This window comes from Myotis daubentonii, chromosome 9 (genome assembly GCF_963259705.1).
Source record: "Myotis daubentonii chromosome 9, mMyoDau2.1, whole genome shotgun sequence".
Classification (NCBI taxonomy): Eukaryota; Metazoa; Chordata; class Mammalia; order Chiroptera; family Vespertilionidae; genus Myotis; species Myotis daubentonii.
The window spans coordinates 47431869-47454673 of NC_081848.1; the positions used below are offsets into that span (position 1 = coordinate 47431869).

Below are 22805 nucleotides of genomic sequence, written 5' to 3' on the forward strand. Positions count from 1 at the left end.
AAGCTCTCACAACCCTGGAACAGCTTTCCTGCTTGAAGAAGCCTGGGCAGGGCTGCCTCTAAGTGAGGAGCACACCTGCCATTTCCCTACGGTCTCTGTAGCGCCACCTACAGGTGTTGGTGCATGATCCCTGCAGGCATTTTCATTTTTACTACTTACTTGCATTTTCTTAAAGTCTAGTTTGTTCTTTGTTTTATCTTTTTCTGTAAGTTAACTTTTTATGATTATTAAAAACAATAATATTCACTACAGAGAATTTTTAAACCAAAAAAATAAATAAATAAAGGAATACGAAAATCACTCCTATGCCACCCAGCAGTTACCACTATTAATATTTCCTCCAGGCGTTTCTCTGATTGGGTGTCTCTCTCTTGCTCTCTCAATTTCTGGTGTTGATCATTTATATACAATTTTATATCATGCTATTAAAAGAAAACTCTGGACACAATGCTGATGTCAGTAGTCTATATAATATTCTATTGTATGAGTATAGTATGAATGTAAAATAATCTGCTTAACCATTTTACAGATGAGAACACTGAGGCGTGGAGTGGTTAATTAACTTTCCCAAGATCTCACAGTTAGTCAGTACCACCCCTAGGCAATCCAGATCCATTCAGCTACTGCTCTGTTTTTATCTCATCGAACCCTTGTGTGCACCACGCTTCACTGGCGGCAGGAGCTGTTTTCTCAAGTAGCTCAGAATCTTCCATCACAGTGCTCCCCCACGAGCCCTGTCCTGGTGAAACCTTTGAAGTTGTACATGCCACCTTTTCTTATGAAACCAAACAGCTCTTTTCTTTTTACATTTTCCAAGCCCTTTGCCTTGGCATGTAGACTTCAAGATACCAAGAGTTATCTAATAACTACCAGGTGTGGAGCCCCTCCTATGTGCCAGAATGTACCAAGCCCCTTTTCTCATTGGATCCATGAAATAGCCTGGTGAGGTCCATTAATTTGTTATCCTCATTTTACTGGTAAGGAACCTGAGGGTCAGGGTGCCAAGGTGAGGTTCGGATCTGGATCTGTGTCATTTCAAAACTCATGCTCCCTTTCCTATACCATCCTGATTCTTTGCAGTAAAAGCCTTCACTGGTTTTGAAAGTTCTGGTTTTCTATGTAAATCTTTGGTCCCAAAAGGTGATTTATCTTCCAGTTCAGCTGAGTGGGGTATGGTCAGGGTTTAATGAAGCCCTGCACTTGCTGGGATCAGTGCCTACGTCTGCCTGATTGGGTGGCTGATGCAGTAGCATACTTGGTCCTCCTGGTCAAGTGGAGCCCCTGGGCTATTGTTGACTCCCCAGCTGTAGGGACAGGTACCACTCAAAGGATACCAGAGCACTTGCCATTTCTGGCCTATTGTGTGGAAATTGGCACATGGGAGTTTGGGACCAGCCACTTTGTTTGTGGGGATTTAAGCAGATGACCTCACCCAGAGGCAGGCCTCTGAGAGAAGAGACTTCATCGTGGCCTGGGTTTGCCTCAGCAGGTCCACACCACCGATGTCTGCTGTGGGGCCCACAGACAAGCATCAGGAACCAGCTCTCACCCTGTCTGCAAAGAAAGGGAGAAATGGGCGTGGAGAGGTACAGGAGAGGCTTAGAGGATATTTTCCAAGAATAGTCTGACTCTTGTAGAAATGAGAGGCATTTGGATTGAGAATCTCAAGGGTAAGCTTTTCAGAAGCTGCTGTCACCATCCATCGTAAGCCCTTGAGCACCGAGGCCCTGAGTGAGCTATGGAAAGCGGCTGCCTGGCTGCGAGTCTCAGCAGGCGGTGTGGCACAGGGAGCTCAGCTCTCGGGCCTCTGGGTGAAAACCAGAGCACGGGATGGTGCTCCATAAAACTCTGCAGTAAATGAACCCCATCCAGTGCCACCTGGTTTCCTTATATGGTCACCTCTGTGCCACGGGAGGCGGTAGGGAAGGTTTATTCTGAAACCCTCGAGGTGGTCTCAGGGAGCCCTAGCCGTCTAAGAGGGGCTCTCATTTGTCCTGTTATCTTAGAAGCAGACCAGCTGTGGTGCGTGGGGCCCTGGCTTTGGAGCAAGTGGGGATTGCATCCCTGGCCTGGTCACTAACTGGCTCTGTGACTTGACCATTGGATCCTGCATGGCTCCTATTGTCTCTCCAGTGACATGCAGGGACATTGCTTCCTCTCATTGTTTCCCGTGGAGCTAAGGAAGGTTTGATGTAAGAAAGTGGCTAGCACAGGGGTCCACTCTGTATGTCCTGTGTCCTGAAGGGTTCCACTCGGAAGGCCTGTGTGGCAGAGGAGCCCTGGCAGGAGCCATGCTCACTTGGCTACTTGGAGTTGTTCAGAGATTAGTGTGGGCCTCCGTGAGAACAGACAGCACATTCCATAACCTTGAGGAATGAAGGCAGGGTGTGACTGGACTCCCACATGGGGAGGGGTGCAGCCAGAGTAGAAATCTTTGCTGTGTGGTTCGTTGCCTGGCTCAGGGGTCAGTTTGCAACCCCTTAGTTAATCTGCTCAAAGAACTAGCTAGTTATTCCTAAGGAAGGAATAAGATGAGAGCAGCAACACTAGCATTTATTGAGCACCTACCATCTACTAGGCATGAGGCTAAATTGTTCTTAACCATTATCTTATTTAATCCTCTTTATAGCCTCAAGAGGTAAATGCCATTTCCCTCATTTTATAGATGAGCTAAGACTCAGAAAGGTTAACTCACTTGCCCAAGGTCACCCAATAGGAAGTGAGAGAATCTAAGTTTGTTTGACTCCAATGCCAATGTGCCTCTTGGGGTGGGACCTACACAATTATGATCTTCTAACGAGGATGGGAAAGCCTGGACCCAACCACACTACTGTTAGGTGTGAAGTGCAACATGCTATATGTAGTAGAGACATGGGAACCATCCAGTGCAGCTGCCCATGTGTGTACATATATGAATGTGCTTAGCATACCTGAATTCTTGTACGTATGTATGTGTGGATGATCGTGCACAGGTGCCTGGAGGTTGGGCAGTCAGTGGCTGTGCACAAAGGGTGGGAGAGTGTTTGAGAAAGGCAACTCTTGGCTCACTCTTTGTCTACCAGTAGTGATTTGATTTCCACTGTATTTCCTAGATGGGGCAAAAAAAAAAAAAAAAATGAAAATGCGTGCACTTGTAACAGTGGTGTACCTACGTTCTGTTGCATGAGTATCTTGGGAGAAGGAAGACCACATCCAGAAAGAGAATATCCATTTCTGGACCAAGGGCAGCCTCCCATTGCACACAGTCCCAGCTCAGTGGTGTTTGGACCACAGAGGGCAGGGGAGGGAAAGAGCCTGGTCAGGTAGGAGGATGCTGGAGAAGAGTAGGTGGACAGCCAGAGACAAGTAGGGCCAAAATGACCAGAAAGAATGTGTTTATTGGTCAGAGCTCCACCTTGTGGAAAGGGCTGTGAGCACCTCTAATAGCTCACCTCTGCTCCTAATTTCCTAACCTGTCTTGGGACCCATTGGCTCGGGACTCTGACTTGAGGCACTTCTTTACGGTTTGGTAGTCCCTCTGAACTGGTAGGGGTCCTCTGTTCTCTTCCAGGCTGAGGTGGCCCAGCTGCAGGAGCAGGTGGCCCTGAAAGATGCAGAAATTGAGCGTCTACACAGCCAGCTCTCCCGGACTGCAGCTCTCCACAGTGATCATGCAGAGAAAGGTAACTGGTTGACTGTGACAGTGCAGTTGCCCTTCGGTCCTGTGCCCCTGGGCATGTATGTCTATGGATGAGTATGTAAATGCCTGTGTGAGTAGGTGCGCTCATGTGCATGTATGTATACAAACATATCCAACTGAAGGGATGCATGTGTGTGTCTGCATGACTGGGCCTCTAAACCCAGTTCTATCATGGAATCATTGCCACGAACCCCTCCCCTGCCCAGAAGACTCGGCTCCGAAGGCTTTCCTCACATGCATTCTGACCATTACAGCTCTGTGTGGCCACCTCTGGAGCTTTAGACATTCACTTGATTGAAAAGACTTGTTTTTGTGTCATCACCAAAGGGAAGGCTTTAGCAGTTCATTCAGTCATTTAATGAATTCCTGTCTGGTATTCGTTGAAGGCCCCGAATTTACAGAAACAAATTAGTTATTGCCCATCCTTTAGATCTCAACTTAAATGGGACCTCTCAGAAAGATCTTTCCTGCCCTGGCCAGTTTTTGCTAAGTGGTTATAGTGTCATCCCGTGGACCAAAGGGTCACAGGTTCAATTCCCAGTCAAGGGCATGGTCGTAAGTTTCAGGTTCCCCAGCCCTGGTGGATGTGCATGCAGGAGGCAACCAATTGATGTGTCTCTCTCACATTGATGTTTCTCTCCTCCCTCCCTTCCAGCCTCTCTAGAAAGCAATAGAAACCTTTCCTGGCCACTCTACCTCATATAGATGCCCCCAATCCTACTTTTCTCTAAGTCAGTGTTCTTCCCCCCCCCCAATAGCATTTATTATAACTTGTCAGCATTGTATTTTGGGGGTTCTCTTTGTATAACCTGTTGTCCTCTCTCTGGGGCAGAGACTGTGTCTAAGTTTTCTTTAAGACATTTCCACATACCAATGGTAGGCTCCTAAGTAATATTTATTGCATAAATGAAAGGATGGTGAATGGTCCCTGAGGAGTTCAAGTCTTGGTGGTAAATCCTCTTAACACATACTTAGTATTTATGGCTATTTTGCCTTGTATACAAAATGCTCAACATCTTCCAACTTTTTCTCTTAGCTCAGGTCGCAGAGTAATGCTGGGGGAGATCATGTAGCCGGGTAGATTGATCCTATTACCTAGTCTCATCTCAGTCTCAGCACTGCTTAGCTCAGATCCCTGCTGGGGTGGTGAAGCCACGTGGCCATGAAACAGTAGCTTAGGCTAGAGAAAATTAGCCACCAATATGCTAATCCCTTCCTCAGCTTTTCTTTTCCCAAGCCATTAAGTGTATGTGTCACCCACCCATCAAGCCTAATGTAGAGGCTGGATCCGCCTAAGATAACCTAGATTATCTGTGATGTTAAACCAGGACAGAAAGCTCCCTGGTCCATGACTTCTAGACCAGGCAGCCTTTCCCCAAAGCCCCATGTTACTCCACAGTCCATGCCTTCCAAGCCCTGCCCCATTCTATCATCAGTTGCTTCCTGGAGTTGGTCCTTCGGTCACTTGCTCCCCAAAGCATCAAGGTTTGCCAGTCTTCGTGTGGAACTCACTGCTCTCTCCACATGCCAGGCTGCAGAGCTGATCTTCAGCTGCCAAGAGCCTAAGATAATGGGCAAGCACTCTATACTTTGCTCTGAAAATGGATCCCTACAGCTATTTATACAAAGTCCATAAATCTGTTCTTCCTGTTCTTGTTGGATGTAGCAAGCATCCTGAAGGCAAATGGGGTGCCTGTACTGTGGTTCCCTGGTCTCCTGTACTTTTCTTATATAGACATCCCTATTCTCTTTGCAGTACCCTATATCAGGTGTATCCTTGTTTTGAAAAATCTAACTATGTGCCAATTCCTAGCCCTCCAAATATTTGGCAGAACTACCTCTAGCTCCTTCACGCATTGGCATTTGACCTGGCTCTCCAGACCAGTCTGGGAAGAAGTTGAGAGAGTCCCTGTTGATTCCAAAGTGAGAGAAGGCCATGAATTATCCACCACAGACTGAAATAGATCCCTCGGCCCATAGGGAAGCTCTATAGATGTATGATGAAATAGGATTGTTTTACTTAACAGTAGAGTTTGTTTTAATATATGCAAAGATGTGTCTAAACATGTTCGTCAATTCTGACTATACCATTTTAAACTAAGCCAAGTAATCAACTCTTTTACATAGTCTTTCTTTTCCAGTCTCCATTCAACTATAGACATTTCTCCCCTTATTTTAAATTCTCTGCTACAATCCATGGGACTGAATGATTTTCTTTAAAACTAGCTGCAGTCCAGGCACATGCCTCATAAAAGATAAATGTCTATATTCTTGTGAGATGTTGGTTGTGAAAGATTTTTCTCTGTGTCATCTTTGAGTAAATGGCATTTTGTTCCCCCCCACAAATGTCTATAAAGAGAAGACAAAATGATAGGTTCATTCATTTATTAGCCTGACAAATACTTAATGAGACTGAAGTGTATGCCAGACACCTTTATGGGCTCTTTAAAAACTAAGGAAGCCCGTGGGCAGTTTATTCACATGGAAACTCCTCAAGTTTTCACTTGAGAAGCATCTTAGCATGTGGAGATAGCTGCCTGCATTTACAGAAATAATTCTTTCCACATCTAAATTCTTCTTTTAGACCAAGAAATTCAACGTCTGAAAATTGGGATGGAAACTTTGCTTATTGCCAATGAAGATAAGGTAAGATGGTCATTGGGCAGCCATCTTTTCCCTCCTGACATCCCTGGCTCTATTGATCTCTGCTGGTCTCTGATATTTTGGGCATGGCCATACCCATCAGGTCATTGACTCAGCGATGTGTTGGGAGAATGGCTGTGCTTCTCAGAGACTAGACCTCAGCCACCTGTTTTTGGCTTTGATGTATGCGAACTTTGCCTAAATGGACTCTCCCAAAGGCAGATTAAAGCCAAGCCTATTCATGCTGGTGTGGAGAAAAAATACCTCTGTGGTTACTGCCAATGTCGTAGCTGTTGCTTAGACTCCTAGCTAAACTCCAGATCAATCCACCCACCTCCCACATTCATGATCCAGCGACTGACCCAACACAGAGAGACACTAGGCAGCATGCAGTGCTGTTTGTCCTGCTGTCTTATATTCTTCACGTGCAGTTCCCGCATAATCATAAATTAAACACCTCTAACCTGGCACAAACCTCAGCTTGGAGGATCACACTCCTGTATTTTACAGATGAGGAAACAGACTCACAGTACTTTAGTTTTGCCCAAGGTCAGGTAACAGTAGGTGGCAGGGCTAGAGTTTATACCCAAGTTTTTTTTTTTTTTTTTTTTTTTTTTTTTTTTTTTTTTTCCTGTTAGGGTCAATTTGCATATTACGCTTTTATTATATAGGAGTGCCTGGCCAGCCTGGGTGAGGGGCTGATGGCTGTTTGCAGGCTGGCCACAGCCCCTTCAGGGTAGGGGTTCCCCTGGGGTGCCTGGAAAGCGTGGGTGAGGGGCTGATGGCTGTTTGCAGGCTGGCCACAGCACCTTCAGTGTGAGGGTCCCCACTCGGGTGCCTGGCCAGTCTGGGTGAGGGGTTGAGGGCCATTTTCAGGCTGGCTAAGCCCTCCAGCGGGGACCCTCACCCCATGAGGGTGTGGCCATCCTGGGTGAGGGGCTGATGACTGTTTGCAGGCTGGCCACAACCCCCAGCCAACCAAGCTCCCAGTGGAGGCTGGCTGGAAGCAGGTATCTGGGATTTATTTATCTTCTATAATTGAAACTTTGTTGCCATGAGCAGAGGCCACAGCCAGCTCAGCACAGGCGGGAAGCTTGGCTTCCTCTATCGCCTGAGCAACCAAGCCTTCTGCTTGCTCCAGCTCCATGGTTGCCAGCCGCCATCTTAGTTGGGTTAATTTGCATATAGTTGCTCTGATTGGCTGGTGGGCGTGGCTTTGGCATAGTGAAGGTATGGTCTATTAGCATCTTTGTCTCTCTTTTTTTTTTTTTTTAATTAAATCTTTATTGTTCAGATTATTACATTTGTTCCTTTTTTCCCCCCCCCATAACTCCCCTCCTCCCAATTCCCGCCCCACCCTCCACCCTCACTCCCCACACACTGTCCTCATCCATAGGTGCACGATTTTTGTCCAGTCTCTTCCCACATCTCCCACACCCCTTTCCCCCCCAAGAATAGTCAGTCCATTCCCTTTCTATGTCCCTGATTCTATTATAATCAACAGTTCATTCTGTTCATCAGATTATTTATTCACTTGATTCTTAGATTCACTTGTTGATAGATGCATATTTGTTGTTCATAATTTGTATCTTTACCTTTTTCTTCCTCTTCCTCTTCTTAAAGGATACCTTTCAGCATTTCATATAATCCTGGTTTGGTGGTGATGAACTCCTTTAGCTTTTCCTTATCTGTGAAGCTCTTTATCTGACCTTCAATTCTGAATGATAGCTTTGCTGGATAAAGTAATCTTGGTTGTAGGTTCTTGGTATTCATCACTTTGAATATTTCTTGCCACTCCCTTCTGGCCTGCAAAGTTTCTGTTGAGAAATCAGCTGACAGTCGTATGGGTATTCCCTTGTAGGTAACTGAGTTTCTTTCTCTTGCTGTTTTTAAGATTCTCTCTTTATCTTTTGCTCTTGGCATTTTAATTACGATGTGTCTTGGTGTGGTCCTCTTTGGATTCCTTTTGTTTGGGGTTCTCCGCGCTTCTTGGACCTGTAAGTCCATTTCTTTCACCAGGTGGGGGAAGTTTTCTGTCATTATTTCTTCAAATAGGTTTTCAATATCTTGCTCTCTCTCATCTTCTGGCACCCCTATAATTCTGATGTTGGTACGCTTGAAGCTGTCCCAGAGGCTCCTTACACTATCCTCGCATTTTTGGATTTTTTTTTCATTTTGCTTTTCCGGTGGGATGTTTTTTGCTTCCTCGCATTTCAAATCATTGACTTGATTCTTGCGCTCCTCTGGTCTGCTGTCGGGCGTCTGTATAATATTCGTTATTTCAGTCCATGTGTGCTTAATTTCTAGTTGGTTCCCCAATATAAGATCGAGGGTCTTATTAGTTTTCGTGTAGATCTCATTAAGTTTATCGGCAGCTTCTAAACAGTTCTTGAGAGACCTTAAAAGTGTGGTTCTGAACTCTATTTCTTCCATTGACAATTTTGTCCTGTTTCTTTGTCTCCGCATTTTGTTATGCTTCCTTGGTGCACCCCCTAGTGGTCTTTGTTCGCAGTCTTATAGATAAATCTTGATTGTTGTAGCTAATTCCAGGGAGGGTTTGACCTCCAGGCCAAGTGGCCTATACCCAAGTTCATCTTAACTGCAGAACCTGTGTGGCCTCCGAAGTCCCTAGGTCTTTGCTGAAAGAAACAATCCCCTGAGGATGTCCTCTGTTGTGTAAGGAACCTCAGACTCCTAAGGAACAGGCAAGGACATTGGGATAAATAGACAGTTTTATTTTAGTCGTGTGGGGGCGGGGAGGAAAGGCGGGGGGTATCTCCAGGGAACAACACTGGGGCCAGGAGGCAGATTTGAATGGTTACCTTAGGAGAGCGGGGGGACAGAGAACTTCCTGCTTCTGGAACTGTTTCAGCCCCTCAAAGGCTGTGTCAAGAAGGGTCTGTCTTATGGTTGGAGATTGGACTCAGCCTTCAGGGAGAGGCAAGAGTGGCTGCAGCCTCCTGGGAGGCAGACCACAGAGAACCCGGCTCTGGGAAGGGGCCTGGACACTGTGTTGGATGCTTCTCAGGTTCCCCATGGCACCTCCTCTCAGTGGGCGCAGCACATAGCCTGGGCCCGGAAAGGAGCTCCCGAGGTGCCAGTGCTGGCGCTTACATGTCTGCCCTCGCACTGCTGCAGGACCGCCGGATTGAGGAGCTCGCGGGGCTGTTAAACCAGTACCGAAGGGTGAAGGAGATCGTGCTGGCAGCGCAAGGTAAGAGCCCCATTTTCTCCCAGAGGCATTCCAGCTGTGGGGTTACATCCAGGGGCAGTCCCGCCAGAAGATTCTTCATCTTCATTTGGGGACGACCCTCCGCTGGAGAATGGAACCGGTTAGACTGTCCTGCATTGCAGGAAATGGGCAGCTGTGAAGTTTTCCAGAAATTTTGTCAAATGGCACTCAGTTCAGAACTCTCAGGGATTGTCCAGATCACCAAGAAAATGCAGCCTTCAAATTGAGCCCCTGAGAATCCCACCCTGAGAGGATCTCCTGCATCTCCCCAGGTTTCCCCTGGGAGAGTCAATGAGGGGAGGGCAACCTGGATCAGAAATCATCTCACTGGGGATGAGAGCTTGTCCACCTCCCGGAGAATGTGAAACTCTCCCAGAGGACGCCCAGGGCTTGGTTCCCACAGGAAGTCACAGGGCAGAGAGAGCTGTTTGCATTTCATATTTGCTGCCCAGACTGAATGCAACGTGCAGGCAGCATTCGTGTTCTTATGGGCACAGTGGGGCATGTGTCAGGCTGTCCTCTTTGTTCACACCATTGACCTGGGCTCCCATCACAGATCCCAAGGAAGCAGCTGTTTCATAGGAGAGGGCTGCTTGGAGCATATTCAGGAATCTCTGATTCCGGCTGAGCTGCTGCTTCATCTTAGGAACAAACTGGGTTGTGGCTGACTGGTTACCACCTTGCCCACCCCCCTCACCCCACCTCCACATATATGTCACTGCTGTTTACGTTTTCTGTAATCCTTGGAGACCTTGGGTCAAGTCACTCCCAGAATCTGATTGCCTGGGCCAAGGAGTGAGAAGGTTAGAGAGGGATACTGTGGGGTGCCTTCTCTCTGTTCCACACAGGAGCTTTGACCTTGAGATGACCCTCTTGGCAGCCCATGCTCAGATGCCCTGAAGAATCTTCCAAATCATGCCCTTAATCCTCCTCTGTATATTTCTTAGTCTTTCTTGGTGAAGGAAAAAAGTGTTAGGATTGTGTGGTGCAGTTATAATTTCTGAACAAAGGACACTATGTGATCATCTTTTCTGCATTGATGCTCCCAGGGCCTACAGAAAGAAATCTCTCAATCAATGAAGAAGACCTGGAGGGAAGTTTCAGAAAGTGGAGCACTGCAAACAAAGGCCCCGAAGAGGTGCTGTTTCCATCTGGAATGTGGGGTTTCAGCAGTTCCCAGGGGTGTACCCTGAGCACAGGGGGGATCTAGGCAGGCACCTGTCAGGTGTAAATCTTGACAGGTGAAAATTGTAATCAGTGGAGCCCCAGAGGCCTTGGGGAGAACCCCGAGGGCAGCCAGGGGCCCAGGCACAGGCCTGTGATTGCTTGGGAGGCACAGCACAGTGGATACTGGACATTCAAGGGTAGGAATTTTTTTGAAATTCAGTTCCTTGTCTTTTTATATTTCCTTTCTGGAGTGTAAGCATAGACAAAAAGTGTTGTTGCTTTTATTTACCCATCTGTTTCTCCAGAGTCTGCAACAATGCCTGGCACCCAGTAGAATTCAACAAGTATTTGTTGAATGAATGGGTGCGTCTTGCTCATTTAGAAGGGCAGCTGCCAGTTTTGAAGTCCTACATCCCTACTTCACAGACGTCCCCTGGGGACCCAAAAACCAGCATAGAGACATTCTTTCTCCTCTTTTCCTTGTTTAAAATCTGCCCCTGTTATATGAATCTCTGTTGACTTAGGATCAACACAAATAAGCACACAGGTAGAGAAAGGGCTTCAACCTAGGATCTTAAAAAGTTCAAGAAACTCCAGAACAACCACACTGAAGAGGATCTTAGCGGTCCAGCTCAATGCTTTTAATGAAGGAAAGTGTAAAGTGTCACCCAGTGACCCAGTTACCTATTCAAAGCAAGCGTGCCGGACTGCTGGCGGTAAGAAAACAGCAGTAACTGATACGTGCTCAGTACCTCTGAGTGTCACTGTGATGAGCGCTGTGTGTGGCTCACCTCATCTACTCCACAGCAAGGAGATGGCAGAACCTTGACTTAAAGCCAGGTTTATCTGACCAAAAAGCCCAGGCTTTACCAACTGTACTGTAATATCAGGGTCCTTCCTGTAGTAGACCAAAAAGACACTGAGCTCTAGAGAAAGGAGGTGGTCTTTGCAGTCAGTCTGTCCTTATACACCATTATTAGCTCATGCCCATGCCACCTGTGACGCTCTTTCCTCTCTTGGCGAGCCCACACTCAGTTCTTTTTTTTCTTTCTTTTTTTTAATATATTTTATTGATTTTTTTTACAGAGAGGAAGGGAGAGGGATAGAGAGTTAGAAACACCGATGAGCGAGAAACATCAATCAGCTGCCTCCTGCACACCCCCCACTGGGGATGTGCCCACAGCCGAGGTACATGCCCTTGACCGGAATCGAACCTGGGACTCCTCAGTCCACAGGCCGACGCTTGTTGAGTGACTCTATCAATAGCAGAGTTGCTCATTGCAAGCAACAGAAATCTACTCTGGCTAACCTTGGCCTAAAAGGAATGTTCTTGAAAGGGCTCACTGAATGAAAGGAAAAGCTGAAGGACCAAGCTCCGAAAGGGCAGGAGCAGCAAGAGCCTTTGGGATTCAAGTCTCGGGCCTCTGTTGTCGGGACTCTGCTCCCAGGATGTGAACTTTGGCCCAGGAAGGAGAGGCAGGTTGGCCTGGGTTGTTTCTTACACCCACCTCCTTGGTATCTTGAAAGAGCAAAGCACCAGAATTGACGGAGCCACCATGGCTGTATGCAGGGGAAGAACTGTCACTCCCCAAGAGAAATCATCAAAGAAGGGGAAAGGGTGGTTTCCAAATAGCAGCTGTCCTCTATGATGACTCATCTCTTTCTGGTGCAGATGCCTCCAAGATGTAGCTCTCCTGTAGTGGGGCCACCTCCACTTCCACAGAAATCACTGGAAACCAGGTAGGAGGCTCAAGCTGTGGCCGCAGGCCCCACCCAGGGCTCCTGACATGGCGGGGACTGGCCATGCATTGTGGGCATGACCACCATGTCCTGGGAACACCTGCCCTTCCACCATCAGGACAGCAATCCAGGCCCTCGCAGTGGCCATAATGGGACCAACACCAGGGAGAATTGCAAACCATACCTATCAGCCCTGGCCACAGAGGGGCTTCCTTTCCCCCAGGCTGAGGGTCTGGGTCACTGTCACTGAGAAAAGACCTGGCCAGGGGTTAGATCCTCAGAGGAGAGGTGGCTGCACCTCATCTGGGCCCTCCAGTGGCTCATCAGAGCAGAGAACATTCCATGATGTGCGCCTGTCATTTTTGTCAGGCCCCCTGGACTGTCTTTCCCGCTCTCAAGGGGACTCTAACCCTATGACAAGCCATGCTCTCTAGGGAAGGCCATTTCTCCTGCAGGGAAGCTGGTCCAATTGCTTTGGCAAAGTGTTGCATAGCGATGCACTTATAATCGGCTGGCCTGTGGGTCACTTGGCTGTCATCTGTCTGGTTCCCTCTAAAATGAACCTATTTCTAGCTCTCTATGTCAGCTCTTTAGAACACGTTTCCAAGTAATGGAGATACGGAGCTTCACTGCCAAGAGCAGGCTGTCTGTCAGCCAAGGTGTCTGGAGACAATGGCCACAAGCATGATAGAAGCTTCCCCAGATGGGCACTGAGTCTCCAGAGCTTGTACTCTCAGAAACCCACTTTCCATTCCCCCTGAGCCTCTTAGCCCCAGAACAAACAGTGGTGTCAAAGAGGGTAACCAGCCAGTCCTTAGTTTAGTAGAATAAGAAATTTGGTTTATGAGTTCACTCGGGAGAAAGTAACTCACACTGACCAGACTCACAAGAGACCAATGTACAAGAGATGCTGACTTCTTCATACGAACTGAGAAATACTACTGCCAGGGAGAGACTTGTCACAGGTAACCCTGGTGACCACAGTGGTGTTGCTTCTTCTCTCTCCAATTGGTGCCCTTCTCTGTAAAGTAGCCCCTGTAAAAGCAAATTCTTCTGAGCAGACTGGAAAACTCTAGCAGATCATGCTTTGGACGTGGGGATGGCTGATTTGCTTATCTCTACTCTAAAGTAATTCTTCCCCCCGGGTTACTCTTAGGCTCAGACAGGGCAGTATTGGCACCTTCCCTCTCTTTGAGTCTGTTGACTTTGGTCTTTTATGACCACAAAACAGTCAGCTCACAATGAAACAACAGAATGGAATGTTTTTGAGGAATGCCAAGGACTTTTGATTTGGATTTAAGCGATGCTTTCATGCCTTCACCAACACATTGTCCCACCAGACTATCCCTGATGGGACCAGTCTCATCTTATATGCAATCATTACGATGAGAGAGTGGCTTTTTCCTGACTTTGACCCTAAGCCCAAGACAGACTACTGGTTAAACATTTGGAATGTTCTCTGCATGAATGATACTATGTACCTCCTTCTCCAGCAACTCTTTCTTACCTGTTTTTCCAGGGCTCAGAAAAAACTCTCCTGTAGTCTAGAAGACTTGAGAAGTGAACCTGTGGATAAGGTGAGGCCATCAGACTCTCCATAAGACTCCTGAGCTACTTCTCTGTGCCCAGCACAGTGCTGGGACACAGGCGAGGTCCAGGTCCCCGCCTTGTAGGGCCTTTTATAAAGTTAATGGGGTGGCAGGAATTATGGGAATATCTTGAGAAAACCAGTCAGGTGTGGTCCAAGGCATCCTAGCGGCCAGGTAAGCCAGGAAATGCTGCCCGGAGTTGATGAGAAAAGATTACCGAGGTGGGCAGAGGCAGGTTTTGGGAAATGGGGAGTATATCAAACCCCAGAAGACCTTGAATTACTGGCCCGGTATCCTCAGGGCACCCTGTGTATTGCAGAGATTCTAAATGAAGTGATCTGGATAAAGGAGACACTCCCCAGGAGTGAGCTACAGGATCATTTAGAAGATTGTAGAGAAAGTGTTTGTAAGAGTCTGAGAAGATGAGGAGGGCTCTGTGGCCCTTTATGAGGGTAGCCCTTGACCGTGTGGGTAAACCCTGAACTGGAGGAGAGTGTCACAGTGAGGACATTGGAGACCAAGGGGCCCCACCCTGATAGAGCAGCTTCCCTGAGCCCCGCCACCCAGGATCCTGTGGTCTCCCGCAGTGCACCAGCCTCCCTGGTGATGCCGTGGAAAACCATAGAGGGTAAAGGTGGCAGGAGGCTCAGGCCCACTCAGTAGCTTTGCTCCCATGATCCTCTGCCTCTTGCTTCTCCTGGTCAGATGTTGGCAGCTGCCCAGGACATCTGTCTATGTGGTTGGTCAGTGATTCCTGTTTCCTGCCATGGAGGATGGTTACCTGGCATAACAATAGGGAGGGAGGGGATGAGCCTTGCAGATGCAAGCCGGTCCTGAGTTATCTGTGACTAACACAGGTCTCTTTTTCTCCACGTAATTGAAATCCTCCTTGTCATTCCATAGTGTGTCAACGGGAACAAACTGTCCCTGGTGGGAGAACCCAAGGTACGTTAAATGCATGTCCCTCTCACCTGAATGTGGTTGTATTGCTTGCTAGAGTGTTTTCATTTAGCAAGTTACAGCTTTTGTAACCTTAAAATATGTCAACTCTAAAGGGTGAGAGGATGAGAGAAAAGACAACATTTCCCATTTTCTTTGTACTTACACCCCGCTGCCTTGTGTGCTTTCACCTCCATTATCTGTGGGGTAGGGTTTCCTATATCTTCTCCATTTTATAGGCTCAGAGAAATTCATCTTCAACCAGGCAGCGGAGATGCGATTACTGGAAAGGGGATATGGTCTCAGCACACAACTAGAGGAGGGTGACAGCTTTCACTCTTTCTGTGCTGATATGCCATGGTTAAACACCCAGGCGTCCGTTCAGCCACAGCGGCATCTAACGTTGGTGACTGAGCGCTCATTACACTGTAAGACACACTGTATTCTTTTCTAGCTCTGTCTCTGACATACGTCTGCTGGGCTTCCCTGGAATGCCATCGCTGATCCCGGCTCTCCCTCTGGAGCCCTGCTCCTGACAGCTCTAGAATATAAGCCCCTCGGGCCCTCTCTGAGCTAAACATCCTCTTCTCATGTGCACAGAGCACAAACCTTTGGCATCCCTGTTCAGTCTCCTGGGATCAGCACTGTTTCCTCAGTGTCTCCCCCAGCTGTGCCCTGGACCACACCTGAGCATGACATTCCTCATGGGGTCTGTCCTATGTCCTCCCATCCAGGGACTGCTCTGGTAGTACTGCTGTCACTCCAGGCCCTGGCACACGACCTTTTCAGTGCCTCTGTTTACGGGCTCTGAGGCGGGAACTGTTCTTCTCTATTTAGAAATGATCAAAGGTTCTGAGAGGCTAAGAGAAAGGTCTCTGCCTAGGTTGGTCTGACTCAACACCCAGGCTCCTCCCACTCAATGTGCTGCCTCTGTGCTGGGCAGTCAGTTACATGCTGCTCCCTGGCTGGGAGTTCATTCCCCCATAACCAGGCTTATTCTTCTTGGAGACCAGGGAAGCTACCCGATTCAAGCATTTCTGTTCCCCCTGCGTCCCATCCTGACCTTGCACAACCTTCACTCGCAGTGAGTCCTTCCTTCCCAGCTTTTCTTGGCTAAACAGAGCTAAGGGCCCTTTCTATCGCCTTCAGCTCTTTCTCACTCATCTGGGCCACCTTGGAAGCCCATCCCTTGGGTTAGATCCATGCGCTCTTTACATCTCAGCTCCTCAGCAAGCTCCTAGAGCAGCCCACGTCAATGGCCTCGGTTGCCTCTGCCCTTCTTAGGAGGGCATGAGTGTTGACGCAACCAGAAGTCTGTTTTGAGTACTCCCCCGCCCCCTCCACTCCCATATTTCCTGTATATTATGGAACTTGGAGTCGGGCGCTTCAGTTTTCTAAATTGGTTGAATTCTGCCTTTCCCACAGTCAGAAAAAAATACAGACTTCCAGGGTACAGTCCCAGGGGGGCTGATTCATGGGACCAGGTTGCAACGTGGGGATTTATATGTTTTTTACACGTGCCCCAGGTGATGGGGAGGCAGCCAGTCCATGGACCAGCGTTTGGACACTGTTGGGCTTGAGCACATGTCTTTCCTTTCAGGCCCAGGCTCTACCTACGGGTCACTGTGAACTTAAAAACCACATGGTCTCCATCTCTCAAGGTTCTGATGATTTTGACCTCACCAGCCATTCTTTCAGAATTATTTGAGAATTTCACTTACTTTTCTCATAGTTCTCCTTTCTGAGCTTCTTTATAGGGTATTAGTATTCAGTGTCCAAAGAATGAATTGGATTTCAAACAATTTCTAGGACATGGATTTATAAGCAAACTGAATTCAGACATGTATTGAGCACTTGGCTGTTAACTAAATGAAACTTCAAAAGATATCTCAGTCCAGAAGTTTCCCATTGCTTATCTGACTCGTCCGTTTTGAAATCGATTTTGTCTTTCATGTTACTTTTCTTCTGAGTCTAAGTGATTCACAGTTGACTCCCTTGGTCATGTTGCTTCAACTTTTCTTTTTCTTTTATTCTCACTCAAATGCATTGCACTATGTTTCCCTCATGTTTATGAATTTAGGGGCCATTATATCTTTCTTGACCAAATAAGTCCAATTTTTCTTTCCCTCCTAATCAGCTGTTTCTTTGGGACACTTCCTATGGCCAGGCCCATTGCACTGGGGCTAAACCTCATGCAGACCATGATCCGGAGTTCCTAGGGGACTCTGTGTTGGCATGTAGCCCTCTTGCTCATTTTCTGTGGTCATCTCCCCTGAGTGCCGTGTACCTTCTCTCTTTGCCTTAATCTGGTATTTTCAAAATTAATATTTTCATAATATAGAATATTAACATATAATATAGGGGTAATATATTATCATACTAGGTGTAATATATATTAGTTATTATATAATAAAGCAACAGCTTTTAATATAATTCTGATTTATTTATTCAAAGGGCTCAAAGGGTAATTTATAGCTGTTAATTCATTGAGCCTCTGAGCACTACACCAAATGGAAAGGCCTCCTTTGCATCTCTCCTCTGCTTCCTGCTTAGTCAGTTCAGTCAGCCCTGCATTTGGGCTTTCCTCCTGCCTGTCCCACTGTGTGGCCTCGGAACTCTGGTCTCCTCTCCTGGCCTGCACTGATTGACCTCTGAGGGGTCTCTGAGTCCGCTGGAGTGAAGTTGACTCCTGGAGAATAGGGTGTTGTCCCTGCAGCCCGGGGTTTCCTAGTGGGGTCTGAGTCTGAGACTAACGGCTAATTCAACATCTCTCTCCTTCCAATAGGACAGCACTTTCCTGGCAGAGCACAAATACCCCACGTTACCTGGGAAGCTTCCAGGAGCCATGCCCAATGGAGACGCTACCAAATCTACTCCCACCACCCCCAAGCTTGACCCCACAGGCAACAACCTGCGGAGGCTGAGTGAGTGTCCAGGCTTCGGCACCTCCAGTCAGTGCACGAGATCCTATGCCACCACAGCAGCCCGCAGCTGGAGAATGAGGCGGGTGGGCAAATGGGACGAGTCAGACCACTTCCAGAGACTCTGGCTCCCTGTCTGGGCACAACGTTTCCTTCAGTAAACATCTTAGAGCCCAGAAAACCAGGGTGTGCACCCACCCTTTCTTTCCAGCTGTAATTACTCCAGCCCTATCTCTCCCATTCCTCCTCTCTTGAACCCCTCCCTGCCCTTCCCATTATTCCTCCTCTCCCTCCTTCTGAGATTCCCTACTCCACCCTTCCTGTCCCTGCTCTGCCTCCTCTGTCCCCCTGATCTCCCCTTTCCTGTCTCTCCTTCCTCTCTGCAGCCTCTCTATTTCCAGTAGGATGGTATTATGGGCTCTCCCGAGGGAGAGCATTTCCTTAGAGAAATGGAATCAGAGGCCAGTGGGCAAGGATGCCACTGTGCAGATATCCGTTGGATGCTTAGGACCCGAAACCGTGGAGGTCTCTGCTGCTTTTCATGCAGAAGAGGCCATCTTTCCCCTACAGCACTGCATATCCATGGGGCCCGGGAGGGAGTATTCAGGTCCTGGCCGAGCTCTCCACCCCTGACTCCTCATCCCTGGCTATTCCCTGTGCCGGCCCTTGTACTGGCGTCTGTCCTTGGCCAGTTCTGCCTCTGGCTGCAGGAGCTCCAGATAAGCCCTTGAGTGAGTATGTCCTGGTGACACTCAGACTTGGACTTGCGGTGGCTTCGGACATTCTAGTCTGACAGAGTCCTGGCACCTGCACAAGTGTTGTGGGGCCCGGTGTATTCAGCCCTGCCGCCCTTCCTCCCTCTCCCTACCTGTGGATACCTCACCTGCCAGGAAGTGGCTCCAGGGGTGTCCAGTCCCCTCGCCTGAAGCCTCCTCTCACTGCACTGGCCCTGTGTGCCGAACTTAGTCACCATTCCTCCCCTTCCTTCCTCGTTGGGATTATTTTTCTTCCTGTTTGAGTTTTTCTCTCTTGCTCGATGACTTTTGTTTATTTCTTTGCTTCCCTATAACTCTGGTGGGCTGGACTTGGGCCTCTGTTGCTTCCTCATGTGGCTTCTCTGCTTCTTGGTTGGCTGGAGATCGTGGCCGGAGTGTCAGTGCCCCCGTATTAGGTACTGTACCCTTCCAGGTGAGGTGGAGCGTGACATGCCCTGCTTCCCTACCCTAACCGTCCCTCTGAGCATGCAGCCAGGTGCCCCTCCTGCCTGCATTCCCCAATCTCCCTTGGGAAAAAGAAAGCACCCTCCTTGTTGGAGTTGCCTGCAAGTATTTGGACCCCAAACCCTTAGAATTTGAAGGCATTAGCTCACCCAGATTTGAATCCTACACCCAAGTCGTTCGAGAGAAACCTGGAGTGTGCTCGAGCCCCCTACGGAGGTCTTGGTGTAAAGTTCTGCCCTGAAGGCAGAGCTGGGCAGACTCTTCCCAATGCCCACGGCCCACGGGAGGATGTCCAGGCCTGGGGGAGAAGTTTCTGAAGGTCATGGCCCTTCCTCTCATTCACACATCATCACATTCTTTCAATCTCAGGAGACACAGAAAGCGGTTGGGATGATACTGTTATGGCCAACGACTTCTCATCCACGTCATCTGGTACTGAGTCGGGTCCCCAGTCTCCCCTGACACCAGATGGTAAACGGAGTCCCAAAGGCATCAAGAAATTCTGGGGAAAGTAAGTTGGTGGTGATTGCAATTATATTGCTTGGGATTAATATTCTTCTTGACTGGGCAAAGAGTCTACATAAACCCCTGTGCAATTAAATATTAGAAAAGCAGTGAAAATAGAGTGCTCCAAGAATTCGAATGACTTCTTTTAGGGCCCAGAGAAAGAGAACTGTGAAAGACATCCATTAAATATAGCCAGTTATTTTACATGCTATTCATTCTCGGCGCCCACCCATTCCACACACCCTGAGCACATTCTCTGCAGCTCAGCCACATGTGCTTTGGGAGAGACACATGTATGATACCACTTGCTTCCTTTTTAGAGGTCAGTCTGTGTCTTAAGACATCTTTGAAGGTAGGAAGCTGACTACTTGCTGGCCCAACTGACCCAGTCTGTGAAATGAGGCAGAAACCAGCACCAACCTCCACTTTTACTCGCAAAGGGAGGGGCCCAAATCCCAGAGGCAGGGTTAGAATTGAGGCTTGGGTCTGGCCAAGGAGCTATCACAGGTCATGATCCTTGGCCTCTGGGGAGGCACCGGGAAGCAGTGCCATTGAGTCCTGGGCCTGGCTTGTGTGGGCCTGCGTAGGAGGGGGTGCGCCAAGGCCACGCTTCCAGGCTGTCCCTGACAGTCTCCATGGATGCTCTTCACACAGAATCCGAAGAACTCAGTCAGGAAATTTCAACACCGACGTACCGGGGATGGCGGAGTTTCGGCGAGGTGGGCTCCGGGCGACCGCAGGGCCAAGGCTCTCTAGGACAAGAGACCCCAAGGGTCAGAAAAGGTAAGGCTCCCTCTAGTCCATCTACAAAGAACTGTGTGAAATCCTGGCCAGGGTGGAGCGGGGCCGGGGCCGGGGCCGGACGTCCCAGGGAATCCAGGGGTGGAAGGCAGAGCTCCCCAACCTTTCCCCGTTGGATGCGAGTGGACCTCACTCATGCTCACAGGCACATGGAGGAAGAAGCAAGAGTGTTTTTTGTTTGGTGTTGTGTTTTGTTTTTTTGTGTGTTTTTGTTTTTGTTTTTGTCATTCTGGCCCTTCAAAGAAATCACTCCTTTTTAACAACTCAACCAGGCATTTAAAAAAAATGTTTTTTTAACCAGCATGTTAGGGGTACTTTCTTGGAAGAAACCTTTTGAAATATCTAGCCTTCTATATATTCCATAAATCACCATTTATTTTTAAAAATGAATATAAAGTTGCTTTGTCAATTTCTTTCCTCTCACCTCCTCCCAAAGAAGACTCTATGGAGATTTTAAGTGTGCCATTAATATTCACACTTTACATGAAAAATTTATGTCGCTAAGAATTGACGGCTTTGTAATACCCAGGCATCCTGTCTAGAAACACGATCTGGCTCTTCATTTATTCATGTCTTTTTATGCTGCTCAGTTGGATGTTACAATTACTCCCTCCCCCCATCCCCGCAGGCGGTGACTCAGGACCCACACATTCTTTGAAAAGGCAGCTCCTAGACATTTTATCATTTTGGTTGCTATGAGTGGGATTTTTAAATTATTTTAACAAAACATGTTAGTGTCTGTGCACTGATGGTATATAGAAAATTGTGGATTGATGCATGTCACAAATATTACATGTGTGTGTATTTTATAACTAGCCACCTTACTGATTCTCTAGGGTTTTCAAGGTGGACAGTCTTCTAAAAGGAGTGGCTTTCTTTTATTTTTACCTTTCTAATGGCTATACTTCTTATCTTTATCTCATCTCTTCCTATACTGTCTACAGGTCTCAGTTATTAGTGCTGATATTAGCACTGGTAAAAAGTATTACTTTTTAAAAATATATGTATATATATTTTTATTGATTTCAGAGATGAAGGGGGGGGAGAGAGAGAGAGAGAGAGAGAAACATCAATGATGAGAGAGAATCAGTTATTGGCTGCCTCCTGTACATCCCACACTGGGGATCGAGCCTGCAACTCTGGAGTTGAACTGTGACCTCTTGGTTCATAGGTCAACACTCAGCCACTAAACCAAGCTGGCTGGGCTTGCTTTTTTATTGGCTTCCATGTGAATGCCCCTAGTATTTCATTAGGTATTAGCTGTTGTTGATTGGAGTGTTTATGTTTGTTTGTTTTTTAATGTTAGAGAACTGACCCTTTTTTCTAGTTTTCTGAGTCTTTTCCTAAAAGTGGTGTTGAACCCTGTGGAAAACATGCTTCAGTGTGGCTCTTCATCCTAATGGGGCAGGACTCTAGTCTTGAGGCACGTGTGCACATGTGCCTGAACCATGGCACATATAAACACGCCTCACAAGGATCGTGTAACAGCCCCATGCTCTCAGCAGCTATAGACTTTAATTCATACCAGCTGCCACCGGAAACTAGAGACCACCTCAGATGAGTGTGTGGAGTTTTTTTTTCAACTAGATCCCATGGTGGGGAGTGTTTGTTAAAACATAGTCCCCCTCTTTGTGAGGCTCAGTTACGTACAGATGGAGCCTCAGGCCCCCCGCTCACAGGCAATGCTGTCTTCCTGCTTCCCAGTGACCCCAATGCCCCCTTCGCCCAGTGGCCTACGGAGCGCGTGTGCTTGTGGCTGGAGGACTTCGGCCTGGCTCAGTACGTGATCTTTGCCAGACAGTGGGTGACTTCTGGCCACACTTTACTGACCGCTACCCCTCAGGACATGGAAAAGGTAAGAGCTGAGCCTCTGGGCAAGGAGATTCCCATCTTTCCCCAAACCGATGCATGGGAGGTGAGGTTCCCCAATCGTCCTGCACCCCCACTCTTCCACTCCCCACTCCACACACAGCAGAGTGGACAGAGCAGGCCCAGACTCCCTCTGTTGCTGCAAATGGATCCCTTGTCGCTGTGCAGGATTCTGCTGCCACCCAGGTGGAATATCTCCACCCAGACACAGCGTCCTCTGAAGGTTTAGCTGCCCGCTGAAAATTCACATCTGTCTTCATCTTTCAATTTCAGGAGCTAGGAATTAAGCACCCTCTTCACAGGAAGAAGCTGGTTTTAGCAGTAAAAGCCATCAACACCAAGCAGGAGGAGAAGTCTGCACTCCTAGACCACATCTGGGTGACACGTAAGGACCGGCTTATGTGCATTATGTTTTTGCCAGCTCCTCTGGGAAGACGGTTTCCCTGGGAATGTGTGTCTCAAAGACGGCTGTCTTTTTGAGGAAGGCAGATGGATTAC

The 22805-nt window shown here is 47.9% G+C and overlaps 1 protein-coding gene across 9 annotated transcripts in view; it reads left to right on the top strand.

Annotated features, from left to right (window-relative positions):
• The window catches only part of PPFIBP2 (PPFIA binding protein 2), a 129874-nt gene that overhangs the window by 98934 nt on the left and 8135 nt on the right, over window positions 1–22805 (top strand). For 8 of the 9 annotated variants that reach the window (XM_059708781.1, XM_059708785.1, XM_059708782.1 and 5 more), the window contains 13 exons: window positions 3551–3662; window positions 6264–6325; window positions 9461–9536; window positions 10604–10692; window positions 12394–12461; window positions 13981–14038; window positions 14954–14995; window positions 17775–17913; window positions 19049–19081; window positions 19500–19641; window positions 20292–20420; window positions 22143–22293; window positions 22581–22692. In XM_059708781.1, the coding sequence (XP_059564764.1) occupies window positions 3551–3662; window positions 6264–6325; window positions 9461–9536; window positions 10604–10692; window positions 12394–12461; window positions 13981–14038; window positions 14954–14995; window positions 17775–17913; window positions 19049–19081; window positions 19500–19641; window positions 20292–20420; window positions 22143–22293; window positions 22581–22692 (1213 nt within the window). The remainder of the gene's footprint in view (window positions 1–3550; window positions 3663–6263; window positions 6326–9460; window positions 9537–10603; window positions 10693–12393; window positions 12462–13980; window positions 14039–14953; window positions 14996–17774; window positions 17914–19048; window positions 19082–19499; window positions 19642–20291; window positions 20421–22142; window positions 22294–22580; window positions 22693–22805) is intronic. The other variant, XM_059708786.1, reaches the window with a different exon arrangement.